This window comes from Poecile atricapillus, chromosome 2 (genome assembly GCF_030490865.1).
Source record: "Poecile atricapillus isolate bPoeAtr1 chromosome 2, bPoeAtr1.hap1, whole genome shotgun sequence".
NCBI lineage: Eukaryota > Metazoa > Chordata > Aves > Passeriformes > Paridae > Poecile > Poecile atricapillus.
Window position 1 is genome coordinate 9,052,678 of NC_081250.1, and position 19,659 is coordinate 9,072,336.

General features: G+C 37.3%; 1 protein-coding gene across 1 annotated transcript in view; it reads right to left on the bottom strand.

The window, feature by feature from the left end:
• The window catches only part of PTPRN2 (protein tyrosine phosphatase receptor type N2), a 635,317-nt gene that overhangs the window by 23,626 nt on the left and 592,032 nt on the right, over positions 1-19,659 (bottom strand). The window contains exons 18-21 of the mRNA XM_058833496.1: positions 10,699-10,818; positions 9,385-9,551; positions 3,687-3,740; positions 1,615-1,679 (exon numbers count right to left, since the gene is read on the bottom strand). Of these exons, the coding sequence (XP_058689479.1) occupies positions 1,615-1,679; positions 3,687-3,740; positions 9,385-9,551; positions 10,699-10,818 (406 nt within the window). The remainder of the gene's footprint in view (positions 1-1,614; positions 1,680-3,686; positions 3,741-9,384; positions 9,552-10,698; positions 10,819-19,659) is intronic.

A 19,659-nucleotide genomic window follows, 5' to 3' on the forward strand; every position in this document is an offset into this window, starting at 1 on the left:
ATGGCATTCTTCAGTGCTTTTACAACAAAGTCAACCCTCCCTTAAGTGGCTGAAAGCCCCGAGCTAGAAAATACTCCTCATTTACTTCTATATGCCAATAAATTGCACATACTTTAAATCTAGTTTTCATTATGGCTTCTCACTGCTGATGGCCGAAATGAGTGAACAAACACTTAACAAAGGTCTACGTTAATTTTACTATGTACCATTGCTTCTATTTTTAAAGCCTAGGTTGTCATGTGGCAAGTAACAAGCATTGGAAATATCTCCATATTCCTTCACAGAGCAAAAACCTATTTTCCAACGAGCATGAAAAACTAATCTCATCCCACTTAAAAATTTATTTTCAGTACAGCGCAAAGGAGAAGGCAAACATACAACTTCTTTTAGCATCAGTGGCAAGTTCCACATGATGCTTGCGGGCAGAAAATTCAGTCCATGTTTGATGAGACATGTTAACAGAATCTGGAGGGAAAAAAAAAGCTAAAATCTTCTTTCTAACGGGACCGGATGCCACCATGTCCCAGAGGACTGGAATATTCAGGATGCAGCAGCAGATGACTGCAAAGCATGGAGAGTATTTTTAAACTACATATAAAAATATGTCTATGTTAGAAGATATTAAACAAAAAATGTAAAGTGATTAGAATTCAAAGAACTAAATATTGTTTCTCTCTATAAATGAGTACATTTTTACACCTAATCCTTTTTCATTAAATACACGTGTGCATAATGCCAGATGTGGCTTAAGAACTCAGGTTAAGAATCAATGAAGGCAAATTTCTTTTTGTTTATTTGGTCAGATTTACATGCTCACTCTCACCCTCCTTATTAAAACTCAGTATTAAAATTTTTTTCAGTTCTAACAAAGATTATTTCAGAGCATCTCAAGTACTTCCCACCATGAACAATTTTACCAGTCAAGAAAAAAAAAACAACAAATGGTCCCAATCTCTAGAGAATCTATAGATTGCTCATTTTAACAAACAAGTTTATGTTCAGTTGACAGGTTATTTCCCACTTCATAAAATTACATATCACAGATGAGACTTTTAAGAAACAGAAAAGTTAAATACATTGTTCAATATCGATCAGATAGTACTAGAATTGGCAATGGAGATTTATTTTCAGTCCTCTGTCCTGTCCACTACAGCCTTTTTCCTTGTAAGAAACAAATCTGTGGCAGACATGAGGCCCTGTCTGGCAGCACCACTTCTACACACATTGGTGGCAATGGGCAGCTCCAAAAAGGAAAATAATCACATCTGACTGCTGTGGTGGGGTAGGTGACAGGGGACTGGGCAACAGCCATGACACAGCCCAGGCCCTAAATGAGGGTTGTACAGCCCCAAGGCATCTCTTGCAAAAAATGCAATAACTACTTTAAATGATACATTTAAAAATTCAAATACTTCTCAACAGCACAAACACACCTCTCATTCACAAAGCATTTGCATTAGGTATGAAAATAAAACTACAGAACATTCAGGAAAGAGTACAATTTGCCTCTAATTTATTCTCAGATTTTCTGTGAATATTGCTCCCCCACTGTTGTCATGGCAACACAAGCACATCTTTCAGTACTGAGGAAGTAACAAGCCTTTCAATTCTCACCTTTGGCCATTTTATTGAGAACCATGTCAATTAGAATGTAGGTTCCACTTCTTCCCGCACCATCACTGCCAACAGAAAAGGGAAAAGAAAAAATAAAGCCTATCAATGTGCATCTAGACTCAACATGAAGATACCTGCCCTTAATGTCATAGTGTTACACATGGTGGGAGAGGAGAGAATGAGGGGTTAAAGGAGGGTACTGAGAGGGTAGAGAAAGCTTACACTGAATAAACACAAGCTGGTTGTGGAAGATTAACTACTACCCTGCATGGATAACAGGGCTTTGTTTTGATTTTTAAGCCAGGTTGTATTTATGCAAGAAGAACATTTTAAACAATAGTGGAAAACCCTAAACCTGAATACCATTTCTATTAAAGAAGTGTACATATAATGACCTTACACTCACTTATATATGAGATGAAGAACTCCCAGTAAGTTTGACAAGAACATTATCCAGAACAGTAAAAAATGCTGCACATTGCATTTGAAAGCAGTGGTCAGAGGGAACGCATAAATCTGCTTATGAACAAATATTTGATTACTGCGGGACTGCAGTCTTCACTATATATGAGTGGTTTATTTTTCCTCTGTACCTTTCCCTTTAGTTCTTCCCTAGTAGCGATGGCCAGAAAGAAATATTATCTTGTAATTCCTAAGAAATAGCCTTAAATTTTGTGTATCAATAGCCCTTCCTCAGAGATGTGAGACCCAAGCCTTGGGAGGGGGAAAGCTCCCTAATCTGAATGCAGCTTGTGTCCCTTTCAGAGAGCAATGTGTAATTGCCAGCGTGATGCTCTTTTAGAGCTGCTGTTAGCAAACATAATTAAGACTTTAAGTAAAAGCTTTTTTTCTTTCCCTCCCCAAAATTTTTACAAAGGTGCATGTGTGACCCATTAGGCTGGTATGTAGTTTTATTAATTAGGCCATTATTTTTATTGATAGCTCAATTTGTGTACAAGAATTAACGAAAGAAAAAAAATAATAGAACAGCATGAAGCACGTTATTGCATTCTTTTTACGGGCAGACTATGAAACTTAATTTCTGTAGACAGAGATTTTTTTCTTTCAGTTACTAGATCACTGTTTAGAGAAAAGGAGCTAGTGGTAATAATTTTTTTTTCTCTGTCTATGAAGGGAACAAGGACCCAATCTTATTAGTTAAGCTGAATAATGAGAGAAAAGACAGCAATCAGGCCCAATAAAAACAAAAACTGCTGAGCTCATGGTAGATATTTCCATCCATCACAGTAAGGAAAGAGCGAGAAACTTGAAGGCTGTTCATTGTGCATCAAATAGTTCTTTTCTCATGTTTCCTGAAGGCAATGCCCACAAGCCCCCTCTGGAGCATTCAGCTCCTTACATCCTCACTCGGCTGAGCCACACGTGAGAAACACGTCCCCTCCCTCCTCACTCCCATCCAAAGTGAAGTGCCACATGGCAAACATCCTGCCACTTAGCAGGGCTGTTTTTCTGTCTTCATTATCTGCAAGGATATTTTTGGTAAATAAGTCAGAACCTCCAATGGCAAAACTCAACATTAATGTTATTATGGCCATTTATATTCCATTGAACTGCCCGACAGCTTTCGTGTGCATCTATCACATTCACATTGTCAGGCCTAAAAATACTCTGTGCTTAAAAGATTGCTCAATCCTTGGGCAGGTTTCCATTCCATGACATTGCACTCTTACCCTGATCACTAAAAACAAGCAAAGAAGAAATAAAACATAATTGAGTGTTAATAAAATAAAGCAGGTTAAATTAGGAGGGCATGCGAAGAACACCTCTAATTTTGAAGGAGATGTATGAAATTGAAGTGCTACTTATACTAGAAAGCATGGCCATATGTTGTTAAGTCATGGCTCAACATCTGAAAAAATCATATGGAAGGATAATTTTATGATGAAAAAGTATTAAATAGCATTAACACTCAGTTGAATTATACTTAAAACTTTTAGCCTACCTTACTGTAGTGATTCATGTAAAGCTTTCATTTGCCCACTTCGTTTATATCTATGTTAAATTCTTACACATACAGATCTCTCTAAAGCTATTTTAGAAATTGTACTTGCCTGCAATGAACAACTACTGGACAAGAGCGACCCCTGTAGCACTTGTTTACTTTTCTGAAATAAAACAGACACAAGAAATTAATTAAACATATTATAAAATGTTTCTTTAGCCAACTATTAAAAATAAGCAATAAGAAAATGCATATATTGCTGTCTTTAAAGAAATACTCAGGTTGATAATTTCCTAATATAACAAGCTGTTAGACAGATAATCTTGTTTAAAGTTTGATTCTGGTTTGATGCCTAAGAAATCCCAGAAAACATTCCATTATTACTGTTGTCTGGGCAAAACAAATGAGCAATTTTCTCAAATGGTTCATGTCTTAGCTCCAAAACTAAGATTATCTTGAGATCTCTTGATTTTGAGGCCAACTTTGAGTTCATAAGCTTGCTCAAAGAAATATCAAGGGACATCAAACTGAATAAAAAATTAAAAAAGGCGATTCCACTACACTTTGTACAACGTGTGCTGATCTCTAACACCACTTCTTCCCAGAAAGGCAAATGCCAAATCTCCTCAAACACTTCTTAAAAATCCTAAAATATAATCTAATTGTAGTAAAAATAACTAAACCCACCAGTAAGCTTTGGTTCTATTGCAAAAGTGTTATATATTTAATATTTACACATTGTTGTCTTTGACAGCTTCCTGGTTAAACATTCTCAGTGGCAAGAGAATATACGTGAAATCAATCAATAAAAGTGAATATATGTGAAAGCAATCAATAAAAGTACAGCCACAGAACAGGTCAGCTGATATGTAAACTCAATGAAGGAATTAACTAGTGCTGAAGCAAACCAAGATACTCAGTCTAAGAATAGAGCCTACAAAATTGGTTTAAATCTATTTAAATTGCCTTACAAAAACCCAAATCCCAAGCCCTCTCTTTTGCTCTAGGATATATTTTGCATGTCAAGTACGTTACAGGCCAAAAACCTATAAAATATGCACACATATGTTAACAAGGCAAGATGAATAAAGGCTAAAATGGGAAAGCATTGCTTCAAGAAATCAGAACCTTTCATTCAAATTATGTGATGAGATGTTTGAATTTACTGGAGCTAGGTCTCCTATGAAATAATTTCATAGGGCAGCTTCCAAGGGGTGCTCTAATAGTCCCCTAGCTCAGTGTAAATGCTACACAGGATCCTGATTAACTAAACTAAAGGGAGCTGCTGAAATTTCACAACAGTGGTGTGATGTTATTATGAATTTTAAAGCATAACTAACCTACTGAATCATTTAGTTCTTGGCTGTTCATCTATTCACTAACATCTGTGCTGTGAAAACATGCACATATCTTTAAACACTGCTTATAGTATAGCCTGAAGATGCCTAAACTTCTGACAGGGTGTTGGGATACCTGGAACTCAACCCAAATGGGCTATGGAGGTACTGGTGATATCCCATGAAACCGTGTTTTTACGTTTTTCTTTTTGTTACTGAAGATTCTAACCAAACCTGAGAATAATACTAAGTTCTTGTGGGGTTTTCCTTTAAACATTTGAATTCAAGGACTTTTCACAATTCTTACTCTCTTGCTTACTTATGTAAATCATACTTGCAGAAACATTGTCTCTATTTATATTCCCTGGATGTAAGTAATTAATGCAGTAGAACAATGTTCTTATTAGATGAGTGATAATTCACTGAGTAGCACGTGACTTCAGAAGTTAAATGGACCATTTATATGTCCATAAATATATCTATTTGCAGGCAGTATCAAACAGAAACTTCAATGATTTGGGCTACAGCAGAGTTTTCACATGAATGAACCATTCAACTCCTGATGGTCATATCTTGAGGATCAGCTCCTTCTATATGACATAAAGCCTGGTTTGGTGGGGGTTTTTTTGTGTGGGTTTTTTTTTTTCCTTTTTTTTTTTTTTTTAATTGTACAGTTATATTTGGAATGTCTGTACCAACATCTGATACAGTCAGCCTGCGTTCCCCAACTTGCAGCTGGTCACTCTCCCCCCACCCCACTAATGTGCATTAGCAAAGAGTTGTTTTTTCCATTTCAAGTATTAAGTAAAAGCTAATCACTACAGAGGGGTATTTACCGTTTCTCTTTCTGCTTGTGTGGTTCCTTTGTTCCTTGCGTGGCACCACTAATATGATATTTGCATGTTGTGACTAGCCATCTACCAAAGTCCTAATATAATTCCAATGACAAACTCCATCTAAATCTATCAGACCTCTCAGTAAATCAGACAGCCAGAGACACATGTTAGGGAAAGACACCTTATGTTTGTCAGTTTTATTCAAACATTTTCATTATCACACATTTCAGAAAACACATTAAAACAAAGGGTTTCAATCCAGCTGGTTCATAGCTTTGTCTATATATAGCTTATGAAAATATTTAGAAGTGCAGCAACATCTCATTTCATTCTTAGTTCTGGCTAATGAGAGTGAGCTGAAAATTCATCAGTAAGCAAAGTTCTTGAATGTTGAAGAAAATATATATTATATATATATATACATATACAGGAAGAATTAACTTAGAAAGAATGATTAGTAATACAAACCAACCCTTGGCTCATTGAGTGAAAAAGAAATCATCATGCAAACCATCAGCAAGCAAAGGTCAGAGGTCGTTAGAGGCTCAGAAAAGGGGTTTCCCACATTGTCCCTGCAGCAGAGTCACAGTTTCCAATGATCACTTTTGTGACTATGCAACTGGGCTCATATTACTAGCTGCAACATCACAAAAATGACACTGGCAACCGCTAATTAGCTGGCAAAATAAGAATTTGTCCATTTTTAAAGTGAGCAGTGTTAGTAAATGCCATTGCACACAGCGAGAAGTGATAGCATAATAGATATATATTTTAAGCAAAGCCCTCACATGTGATGCTAATTATCTTTTAGCTTAGCAGTCCCTCTTTAAAGTGTAAATGTGCTCCCTCTGGGCTCAAGAAATATTTAATGACACATATCAGTGCATGACTAACAAGCTAGTCCAGAGCAATAATGATTGGTCTATTGTTCAAAATGAAATTAGGACTCCAGAAGCATTTAAAACTGACCAGTGGTTTCCGTAGTAGCCTCACCTCTCAGGGACTGTCTTTTGTACAGATTTGTAAAGTATATAGAATAATCTCTTTTTGGCAATTTATTCCTACATTATGAAGGTATGATAGATTATTCAGCAAGGTTTAATGTATGTGCTAGATGCAGAATCATCTAAATCACTGTCTGATACAGAGTAAGAGAAATGTAAGCTTTCAAAGAGACTTGCAAAATTTACTTCAATAAAAATGTTTAGGTCCATATTTCCGCAGACTCTGGGCAAGGTAATTTTGGGAATCCAATTTTTCTTGGTGATGAATTATAAAAAATAGAGGGTTGGTTATGTATATGCTTAATTTCATATATGTATGTGAATATATAAATATACACACATATCCATATATATATATACAAACACACTGAATGCACATAAAAACATAGATAAGATTAAAAGAAATGAGAGCAGCCCCTTCCTAGCACTACCCTACTTAGAGTATGGTAGCACTGTCAGACATTTTTCTGGGGGCTTTATGACTCAGCTGTCGTAATCCAGCACAGTTTGTACTTTAAATAGAAAGCTTCAGGTGCAAAACATGTATTGTATAAATGAATTCCAAATACATTATTTTAGCAATAGTGCATTAGTTTTTTTGTCATTAAAAAAGAACAAAAAAAACCCAAAACCTGAAGATCAGATGACCAAGAAAACTGAGATTCATAGACCAGCTATTGTGCATGCCAAAATTCCTTTTCAGGAGGAATTTTACTATGCATTCAGCACTATGAGTTCATTGTACAAAATCCGCACGTAGCAAATGATTACAGTACCCTACACTGGACTGTGAATACATGTGAAATGAACACTCAGAATTCAATTAAATCTTAACAGGTTCATTCCCATACTGGCTTAAAATACAAAGAATGGCAGCTCTGCTACTTTTCTCATCTAGTTATCATTTTTCCTTTTCAAAGTATTGCACAACACTTCTTCAACACGGCTATTTAACCCTTACACAATGTCACTCTAAGAAGCGCTTTCCTGGCGATGTGAACTGTGACTTACTGTAGATCTAATCCTGCAGCTCACGCAGGGACCTCAATCCTTACTGAAACAAGTCAGAGGCGAGGTGCTCTGAACTTCAGAAGTCCTGGCTGTACAGGCTCATTTATGCTCTAGTTAGAATTGCTAGCAGATTTCCCACTAACTTTGAAAAGAGCAAAGCCGGACGCTGCACTGGCTCTGTGCTGCAGCCTCACACAGCTTAATGGAACCGAGTCACAATTCTCACTACAGAAATGCACTACAGGCAACTTCCTCGGTACCACAAGCAAAGGGAAATCAACCTATAAAAATCATATTAAAGCTGAACCCAGAGAAGAAACCCTTGAAAATTCAATTACAATTTCAGCTCCATCCTATGGCTGTGCTTCCTTGCTCCACTACTGCTTTTGTGTTGTGACTCTGTAGTATATCCTTACATCCTCACCTAGCCATAGCTCCAGGTGACTCAGAGCAGCTCCACTCCATTACCTGACCTGCACCGTGTGAGATGTCTCTCTGCTTTGAAAAGCCTTGCAATACATACAAGAATACTGAGTGGATGAAGGGTGGCATTTAGTCCTACATTTTTAAGGGTAAAATTTTGCCAACAGACAACTGCGCAACCAGCTCCTGTTGGCTGTACGCCAGCTCCTCCCCTCAGGTGCAGACGCACAACTTTGACTGGCATCAGTCAGAGCTCCCAGCACTCCTTGAAAGAAACAAGTTTGGACCTTTTGAGCACTGAGCCCCTTATAATCACTTTGGGGGGTTGTAGATAATATTGTAGAGCAGAGAGAACAGCACGCGATCCCACAGGCCGCTGGCGGATTGAGCACCAACTCCCCAAACCTCGTGGAGATTCTTTTCATTAGTCATAAGCGCATCGCTGTGGATTAGCTGGTACACGCTAACACCTACACGTGATGCACTGGGCACGGTTTGCAATCAAATGAAGATTATTTCGCTCCAGTATTTATCATGCATGGCTTTAATTTTCAAATTAAAATTTAGATAGGCACAGCAAACATTAGAGAAGATGGTAAGGACTTTCACCGCTTTTGCCTTTCTGTGTTTGTATTTTAAAGCCATACTGACTTTTTTTGAAGTTCCAAAGGGTACGCTTTGTCAACATTTTCATCTGCTTTCTCAAGCTTCCACCTTCTGCAGCCAAAGGTCTGCAGACCTCGCTGTTGGATCCTTATGAGCAAATGGTCCCATGGGAATGATGCTATCGTCATATGACTCCATTGTGATTCTTTTTTTCAAGCATGCTCATACTTCCTAATTTACTTGTGAGAGTCCTGATATAAGGATCTTGGGGGAGCCACACAAAAAGCCTGGAAGTTGCAGAATGGATAAATACTTGAAAAACAAAGAAATACAGAAGCACTGAGATTATATAAACGGAGGAAAAGTATTGATCTCTAAATGGGAAATGAATATGCCTTAAACCCAGGCAACATCTCTGTGTGAGGCAACCCTAAACATCAACCTACTGAATATATTTCTCTTAGTTTAGCATTGTGGCATCACAGGCTGAGGAGCCTCCTTTCAACCCAAAAATCTTTAAAGGACAAAAAAAGCACTAGGTTCCTCAGACCCATACAGTCTCAAAAGAAGCGCCATACTTTGTGCTTTACCTGCGGAAATCCAGAAGTGATCTGGTGGAAGCAGGAACCCTCTGATCGTTCCAGCTGAGGAAGTGGAACTGTGTCACTGTGCGGGTCTCGTTTGTCTGCAGGTTCTTCAGGTAGAAGCTCCTCACGAGGAAATCCTCGCACCAGATGTGCTCAGAGACAAGATTTACCTACACCCACAGGAAAGAACAAACGGAGATCAGCAATTTTGGTTGCAAGTCAGGTCTTCAGGACTGCAGGTGTAAGATTTCTGGGATGAAGGAGTTGCATGAAAATTTTATTTTTATTAGCAAATTGGCCAGTAATGGGAGGGGAAAAAATTGATGTAGCAATCAATGTAGCTGTCAGAAAGGGGTTAGCTGCCATTGGTACTGCATTGAAAACATAAGAAAAATCTTGACAATTTTAATGCAAAAGGCAAATTCACTGAATTTAATCTTTATAACATTATGTGAATACAAAAGATATTTTGTATTGAAAATGTGTTAGACTGGCAGCTCCTTTCTTTTCAGAAATGTCCACAAATGCATTGCCTAGGACACTCTCAGAGGTCTTAAAAATCTGAGTTGAATTCACATGAGAAGTGATAATTCAGTTTCTTTTGCTATGAAGAAAAATAAGCATTAAAAAATGCAGCTTATTTGCAGAGCTCATCTTTTCAGAAAATGACTTTATTCCCATTTTAGTTTAAATAACAGGATTTCTTCATGATTTCTCCACATTTCTTCGTATTTGGCATTGTGGTATTATTTTCTTCCTCTACACAGCTGGACCACTGGAAAAATCTGACAGTTGTTGTCAATGCTGCATTGCAACACAACTCGTGATATGATATTTTGGGCTAGAAATGCAAAGCAGAAAATAAAAATATATATTTGTTGTTGTGACTGAGGCAAGAGATAAAAATAGATAGGATTAATTACTACAGCAATATAGAGGTTTTTCTACAAAGATTTACATATGGCTATCCTAAGGCAAAATTCACTTGTTCTAAAAATGCTATTTTCCAATAAAATATAAATACATGCTTTCATAGACCAACCACTTGCAAAACCATTCAAGATGCAAAAATTATTGTCCTTTTTAATATCGCAATATTTCACTCATTATTTACTATATTCAGTGGAAACCACCTTGCTGTTAAAGCTGAGCTCCAATTTTTTTGCAAACGCGAAACTACCCGAAGGCGCACCAAGCGTATTTCAGAGTCCGCAGCTCGACCTCCAGGTTAGATCGTCTCCAGCATCATTCTGCCCCGTAAGGAATCAGCCCCTGCACTTACTGTCACGTTTGCAACCAGATATTTTGTGCAGGTACCTCGTAGATGTGGTAGAGGTTTGACCCTTCGTCTGGCCAATAGTGGTAGCACTGTTTGACTCCGTTTTCCACGAGGGGTGTCAGCATGACAATAACGACACAGCCGTTCTCCCAGACCATCTGCAGACAAAGAAAGACACCGTGGCCACATTGTGACTGCCTAATTACTGCGTGACATGTATAATTACTGCACTCAGACACACAATCAAAATTTATTCCATTCACAGGAAATTTATTTCATTTTCATTAGACACTTTTACTCTGCAGCTGCTTTCAAATCCCTGAATAAACTGGCACCATATTTTGCAGGCATCCATGAAATATTAAAGAATTTCCTGTGATTTCAATTCAGGTCATCCACAAAATCTCTCCTTGTTCCTGGTATCATGTTCAACTGCTTTTCTGTCAAACTTTTAGAACCACTAAAGGAAGACTGAATGGTGCTTGCAGAACACCCATCTATTTAAGAATTGATATTTAACACTGAAGCAGCACACACCTACTAAAGTCACATGTACTGAAACCTGTTTGTGTTCTCAACCCCATTTTTTTTTTTCAGTTTGTCAAGTAGTGAAAGCCATTAAAGTGCTGCATTGCTGAAACAATCATAAAAGTTGCATCTGAACAACAGTAATGAAGAAATGGCAGAGAAAATTCAAAGCAAATCTGTTTTTCCAGGAACAGTTTGGATGGGGAAATCATCCCTCCAAATGCACATTTATAAAAGATTTGTTACAAGTGTGCATTACTTTTTTCTTCCTTCTTCCTTTCTCTCCAGCTTTCCTTTGTTTTCTTTCTTCCTTTTTCCTTTTTTCTCCATTTTATTTTTCCTTTCCTTTCTCTTTCCCTTTTTTATACTTTATTTTTCTTTCATTATTTTTTTTCTCTTCCCTCCTCCTTCCTGTTTTCTGTTATGTTTTCCCCTTTTCTCTCCCCCTTTTTTTTTTTTCTGGAGGTAGAATGAAAGTCCAACTTGAGCTGCAGACAGTGCACTCACAGAGGTACAGCAGAAACAGGAAAACAGAGTGTCTTTGCTGTCAGCATGATCACTTAATAATTTAGACCAGCCACAGAGTAAGATACAAGAATCAAGCACATCCTCAACTAAAGGATTTGTGGATGTCTCTCACAACAGCAAACAAGCAGAGATGCTCTGGTCTGGCATATCTCTGTTCTAAACACAGCCCATGACTGAACAAAAAGGCTCCTATGAATTAATACCAAGCAGCATAATCACTAAAAACTGTTATTATTATGCTGTACATTGATGTTATATTTGCATACAACTTTCATTGTCTTTTTGCTAGCATATAAAATTACTAAATGAAGAGTAAACTGCTCTTTTTGTGAAGGGTTATGTTTATTTCACAGAAATATTTATAAGCAACTGTATTGACATGTAAATTTTGTCAACAAAAAAGGCCTTTGTCTAAACTGTGCAAAGATGAGATGATACATTCAATTCAAGGATTATTTTTTTTAATTACATATCAAATAAAAAGGTTTCCCATTCATGGATAATGATGTTGTCTTCTCTTTTAAGAATAGCTTGCATATAGAGAAACAAATAACGTTTTTCTTCCCTTTTTTCATTTTGCAACATAATTAAAACTACTTTTAAAACCAGCTTAGAATTATTTAGAGAAATTAATCTGGGGTTTAAACAAAATAGAGTTATTTATCATTTTGAAAAGAAGTGGGTTAAAAAATTTCAGTGGAATTTAAGAACAATCTTTTTTTTTTCTTTTAACCCCTTCAAAATGTTTTTTCAAATAAAGATGTCTGTAATTTCCTCATAAAACCTCATAATGCCACAAAACCATTTAAACATACTTTAAAATTATAGATGCTTTACAGACAGATATATATTTATAATTTGTATCTCTTCTATACTGTGTTTCAGGCCACAGCTGGAAACCTTCTTTATATGTAAGGAAGATGATACAGATTTCATTCATTCTAAAGTAGTTTCACCTTTTTCAGCCAGCAATCAGACTAAGATAAGAATTCAAAACATGCATCTTACTTTCAAACTAGCCCCACTAAATCAGTACTTTCATCACATAACGATTTAATGTGCCTCTAGAAGGTATAGAAGCTCATTGAAGCCATTACGAAAATGAGGAGAAACACAGTTTTTATGAGTGTAATAAAAATACAATGATCTAGACCATAAACTAATCATCGAGCACTCTGCTTGTGCCACCCAAGTGTAACATTATAAAAGCCCACTCATTTAGAGAGGAATCCTTACAGTTTGGCAACCCTGTTCATTGGTTCAAAGACAGAGCATTTCATTAGAGAGGGGCTGTCTGCATCTCTGAAGATTTCATTAAGCATAAATCCAAATGAAAGTTAATTTAAACAAACAATTTCAAAGTTACTCTGGGGTATAATATTTCTTTTAGGTCATTGTGTGAAAAGTAGAAGTCAAATCTACTAAATCAAGAAGGCAATACAATCTAGTGCCTTCATTCCTGTTACAAGCAACTGTCTCTGCATCTCCTGTGCTTACCATTGAGATGGGATTTCCACTAAGACTCACAGCCTGTGACTGGAGGACTACAACATTTTCTTTGTTTCCTTGCTAATTTAAATATTAGAACATCAGGCTGGGTATCTACTACCCTATATTTCCAAATAACTTAGAAGCAGGATGAGTCAAAGGCAGCTCACAGAGTTTTGCACATCATCTGTTCATCTCCCCATCTTTAAGAAACTGATGGGGTTTTCAGAAGCTGCATCTCCCAGCACTTCACACATGGCTGTGCTCAGTGTCCAGACATACCCACGAACTAGATAGTGGCCCCAAGAATGTGTCTTGGTAAAGAAAGAACAGGTAAGCCCAGACCTGGTCTGCACAATCCCAGCACAGACTCTGGAGAAGCACCTGTGGTTACCAGAGAGATCTTTCAGCTGGCCTCGGAGAATGAAGAAAGAAGTTCAATTGCAAATATGCAGTAATTCACATCTGAACTTTGTATGTTTGTACAATGTGATAGAAGAATAAAGGGAATAATCAGGTCCTCAAGGCAGAGGCTTTTCTTTTTATCTAGAACCCAACAAAATTAAGCCTTAGACTCCAAGTGTCTATAAAAGCTAAATATATTTATATAAATACATCATATAATAAACACATGTATGTATTTCCAATATATAAAACTAAATTTCTTTAAATCACCTAGCAGAGGCAGGCTCATGTAATTGTACCTGTAATTGCAATTCATGGCAATACTTTCAGTAAAGAAATGTTGAATGGATTCCTGTGAATGGGAGCGATAAAACCCGAGTTCTGTGCAGGAGCTCACTGCAGAGCCTGCAGTGTATTCTTTGCTGAAAAGGGAGGACACTGCATGATTTTGTGTGACATGTCCACCTTCAGCCTGTAGGTCTAGAGAGTAACATGTTAATGGTCTTTAATGAGATTCTGCTGTATGCATCATTCTCAGAACACTTCTTGGACAAGAACAACACCATCCTGTTCCATTTGCTGCAAATTAAAGGCTGAATCCTGCAATCCAAAGATGAGCAGAGCATCTCAGATCCTCAGAATTCCCTGTTTATGAAATCCATCAAGTGCAGAGACCTCCTGCTGTGGTTATCCAGCATTGCCAGCCTCATATAAAGGTCTCCCACATTGGGATAAATTATATTTAGTAAGAATTACTTGAAAAGGAGCACAGAATTGGTTTTCCATGTAGTGAGAAAAACAAAGTCACAAATAGCAGAACCAGTGTTACAACACTGCCATAAATCTGATAAAACATCAGTTTTTGATAGCTTATACTTTAAAATGTCCTTGTTTACTAGCTTGTAAATAAAATGGTTAACATGAACCCCCTTTTCTTTTTCAGGCACTTCATCACTTTGAAGTTTCTTTTTATAATAAATGATTCTCCACAAACTCCTTTTTCAGCCATTTCTGTCATTTTCATGATGGGGAAATGACAAGATACGAGCTCTGTCCAGACACTGTTTATTTAATGGAGACTAGTGGAGAAGTTTCTAAAATGCAATGATTTAAAAATAGAAAATAGATGGGATAATCAGTTAAATGCAGCCAGTTCACTAAATACAACATGCTAATCACACCAGCTGCTCTCTGGGAGAGACCTCCAGCAAACTACAGAATTTTCCTTTACAGTCTTTTAGACTTCCCATACAACTGGTATAACTTTTAAATGCAAAGACTTGGAAAAGCAGATGAATCAGCAAAGAAAACGCAAATAATTTCTAAGGATAAACAAAACTCAATATGAGTAAACATGACTCCTAAAAAAACAACAAATCAAGGTGCTAACCCTTGCAGCATCAGATAACATTCATACCATTACATATTGTGAAAATAATTAACTCAACTGTGATGTCTTTCAAGCAGTTAAAAAAAAGGGGGATCTTTTAACTGAAGGAAAAATTGGGTTGAATTTAGACTTCTGTTACCAAATAGAACTTCACAATGCATGCCAGCCAAAAAATCAGACAAACTTTTTTTTTTTTTTGCAAAATATTTTGTTTGTAAATGACATAATTTTAATATAAAATGGGTCAAATCTGGCAAGGTCAGAATTCCCATTTGCAAAATCATAACTGTGCCTGGCAGTTCAGCAAATCTGTAGGTTGAAAGATTAATGGTCAACAATCTGTATTGCATTTAAAAAGTATCTGACTGCAGCTGGAAAAATGTTTTCAGAGAGGACCACATATAAATACATATACATTGTATTATGTCCCCTGCTGTTGCAGCAACACTTGTTTGGAAGTCTTTGGGAAAGGCGAATTCAAGATGACTGTATGCGTTGCAATAATTTCTCTTTCTGCTTTCTCATAGAGACATAAACTGCTCTTATTCTTCTCAGTAGACTCCTAACTCAAGCCTTATTATTAAATAATTTAAATATGAGCTCTGTCTAGAGTTCTGCTACAAAACCACATTAAGGAGTAAAAGTCCACCAAAATCATCAGAAATTAACTTTTCCTTCAGTACTGAAAATACTGAAAATTTGGAAACTAAACAATGAAGGGATACAAATTTTTAAGTGCCTTCTCCAACCTGAGTCATAATTAGAAGAGAGCATGGTAAAAGCAGACTCCTTCACTGAACGCCTCTGGAATTTTTAATGCTATATTTATTTCTCATGGCTTGACAAGTTACTAGAGCTCTAGGGGCTACTGTTCTGTGCCTATGTCTCCCTTGCTGTTTTTCCTTTATTAAATTAAAATATGCATATTTTACACATTGAATTGCTTTCTGTTGGTTTTCATCTGCTCTTCTTTCTGAAGGTGAGAACTGATTAGACATGCAGGAAGTCCCATTCCAGGCAAAGAAAATAAAACTTGGGAATCACAACTGCTTGAAAGCACTGTGTCTGCACAGAACAAAATGCAGAAGAATAATTTAGTCTGTAAATTAATTTCAGCATTCACAAAATGTGCTGAACTGGGAGCACAGAAACCAGCATTTAGAGCAGAAAACAAGGGCTTGGTAGAGTTGTTCCTACTCAGCCCATGGGCTTGGAACACTGATTTTGCTGGAAGACTCATTCAGCTACGGGGACATGGTCCCCTGCTACTGGGATTTGCCCTTGGAGACTACTGTTGACTAATCCTTTTTACAGAGGAAACAGTCAACTGAAAGTACTTTGTATTTCTTTTGTTGAATTCCAAAACTAGAAGAGAGAAGCAAGTGTTGCTGATTAGACAAGCAAAGATTTATTATGTCCTCAAGACTGTGATTCAGGAATCAGTTCTTAATATGCCATTGTGATCTGGGAGGAAACCAACAGTCTATTTTTTTGACTGACGCTGATAATTTACTCCTGAACAGGGGTAGAGAAAAGTAAAAATAGATTTAGATTAAGAAATGCAGGACTGGGGCAATGAAAAGCAAATGGCAGTTGAACTCCCTGGCTCATATTAGGGCCATGAACTTTACTCTTGGGACCCTTTCTGCACTTAACATTTAAGACTTGCAAAAAAAGTAAAAAATAATCAGGGGAACAGAGATGAAGTTGCCCCAATCACTGCAGCCACAAACCTCCAATCCAGTGTGGTCTCTGTCAGCAAGAGACAGGCAGCATTAACAAGGAGGCTGAAGAGCATTTCCAGTTTCAAGACTATTTCATGTACTGACAAGCAGTGGAGGAAAGATGGGGTAAGGAACAGCACAGGTGTGATTCAGGATGTGTGGGATGATGAAGCTTTTCCTCGCTAGCATCCCAACCGCAGAGGGGCAGCACTTGGAGTCTGACACCTGCCTGACCTGGTGCTGCTCATGAGTGGTGTCTGCTCTGCCATCCTGCCAGCCTAAGGCATTGGGGGATCTATTTAGCCTGAGCTATGGATCTGTTTAGGCCAAAACCATGGAGTTTTCTGGTCTAAACTATGAGTGTGCCCACTAATAGTGTGGCCTGTATTTAACTTACTCTCATGACTTACTGTTACAGGTGCACTGTACCTTACTCAGCATTTGCAAAATGAGGAAAATCATATTTCTCTACTCCTTCTTCAGAATTTCTATAATGTTCAGATAATGATTAATTATGTTCTTCATGGAGGGAGGATATTACAGGAGCACAACAAATGCTTACAAAAGTATATATATCACATATTCATTTTCTAAGGCAACTAAAGCATGGCAGGAAGTGCTTGTTCCCTCCCCCTATTTCACTGAATGTGGTAAAATAAAAAAAAAACAACCCCATGAAAATCACTGATGACTGACAGCACAACTCCTGCACTTCCCTCCAAAAAGAAGGAGGGGAAAGAAGGGTAAACATGGGTAGATTCATGAAAGGAAGACATGATATGGGGTATTTTCTAGAGGGAAAATTTATGGCCTCCTACAGAAATCTCTATTTGGAGATGACGAATCGTAGCAGATACGCAATTTATAAAACCAGCATAAATAAGAACAATTTTTCAGTGAAAGGACAGTTGGTTCTAAGTATCCCAACTCTTAGAAATAGTTTCTTGCATATTATCATCCCTTGCTACTTAGAATACTGCAAGTTAAGACATGTACCTCATGTCAAATATTTTGTGGAATTACAACCCAGCACATACTGAAAATAATAAAATTTTATGCCTCCAGAATTATTCACAACATGGAACTCCTGCTGCGAAAACTTGTTATAGATCAGAAATGTTCTACATCCTCTTTCTTTTGAATTATGTTCAAAGAGATGTTGAATTTTAATAGCGCTATGTGAAAGAGCTGAGTGAAATCTCACTGAAGCTGCTGGACAAAATCATCACCTTTCATTCAAGATAAATGTAAGAAACAAGCAAACTCTTTTATGAAGTCTGATAACTGAAATTACAGAAGTTATCATCAAAACCAAGAGAAATATAAAGCATATGGACCCGTGAGTTTCTCTAGAAACTGATATGCTTAATGCAGAGAGAGAGCATTAATCAAGGCAAGATGATTAATCCCGATAAGCAGCATAAATGTGTAAAAGGAATAAAGAAATAACCAGCACAGCTTGACAAACTAGCATTGTGATCCTGGTAGAAGAAAAGCTGAAAGAGAGGTTGGGGGTAAAACACTGGGTGAATGAGGTTTGGAAAAAATAAGTTATTGACTGTTATTTGATTCTGTCTTTGTTCAAGGAAATAAAACTCTGCTCTTTCTTTGTAAATAAAATGGGACTCCATCAAAGCAAAACCCTGTCCTGAGGATGAATTTTCTTTCCAACTGAGAGAAAACAACCCACAAACCTGACAAATTGTTTAACCACTCAGGTAAAAATGGATTAATACCATGTGAGGACAGTCAACCAGTTTCGAGAAAGGGAATCGTGAGGTGGAATTCCCACTGAACAAAAATAGAATCAATGAAGGATGTATTTCTCAGAAACAGTAATTGGTAAAAAGAGATGAAAACAAGACCAGATAAAATTAAAAGAAGACAAATCAGCTGGAGGCTTTTCAAAATTAATTAAAGTAGTGGCTGGAAGATTTCCAGAGTGGTCCAAGAGATGACAAGCGGGTAGAGATGAAATCTCTGCTTGAGCTGCAAACACAGAGCATCCAGACAGATTAGGAAGCCCTGTGGCAAAACAGATCAATGAGATGACTGACAACACAACTCCTGCAGGCTAGAAAGTTTTCAAAGAAATAGGTAAGCCAGGAAAGTTGGAATGAACTTGGCACTTGCTGACTTAGAGAAGCTATGCCAAGAATTGAAGGAGCTGGAGAAGTAAACTGGAGGGACACAGATAACCATGGAGGTTTTTTGCCATTTGAAAAGTCAGTGTAAGACTATTGCCTTTTTTATCTTTATTTTTCTTATAACATATACAAACACCATTTGCAAATGACCAATATCCAGGCATTTGGACCATCTCCAGCTCAAACACTGTGCCTTTGAAAGAAAAAACTTCCATCAAGTTCCGGTCATCTTGGGAACCAAAATTAATAGAAAGTTTTACAGAAAATTCTGAGACTAATGGGCAACTCTAGTGGCTGAAGTTAAATGGCACTGATGAATGATACCTGCTCTTCTCCACCCTACCAAAAAGACACAGAAGTGGTCATTAGTGAGATCAGTGGAACTTGTGCCTCTTCAATCCCATAGTGGTACCAGGCTTGGATCTGCTCACCTGTACTAAGAATGCTAAACTACATGAGCCTGGACCAAGCACCAACCATCAGTGTTGTATGAAAAAGCTCTGCCTAGTTTGAGAAAGAAAAAGGCACTGAGCTAACTGTGATCTTTGTTTGGATCTGGGCAACTCGAATACAGTAAATGTGAATTTGATTGCTAAGTGTCTAATTGCACTTGCACTAAAATTCTGGGCACTGGATCAATGTAACAGGTTTTAGAGGGGCCTGCCAGTAAAACTAGAAAAGAAGATTGCCCAAAACTAAATTATCTGTTTGGTAAAACCTACTAAGTACTGTGACATTCCACAAATCCATTCATAGCAGGCCAGACTGCTTGCTACTGTAGAGGTAGTC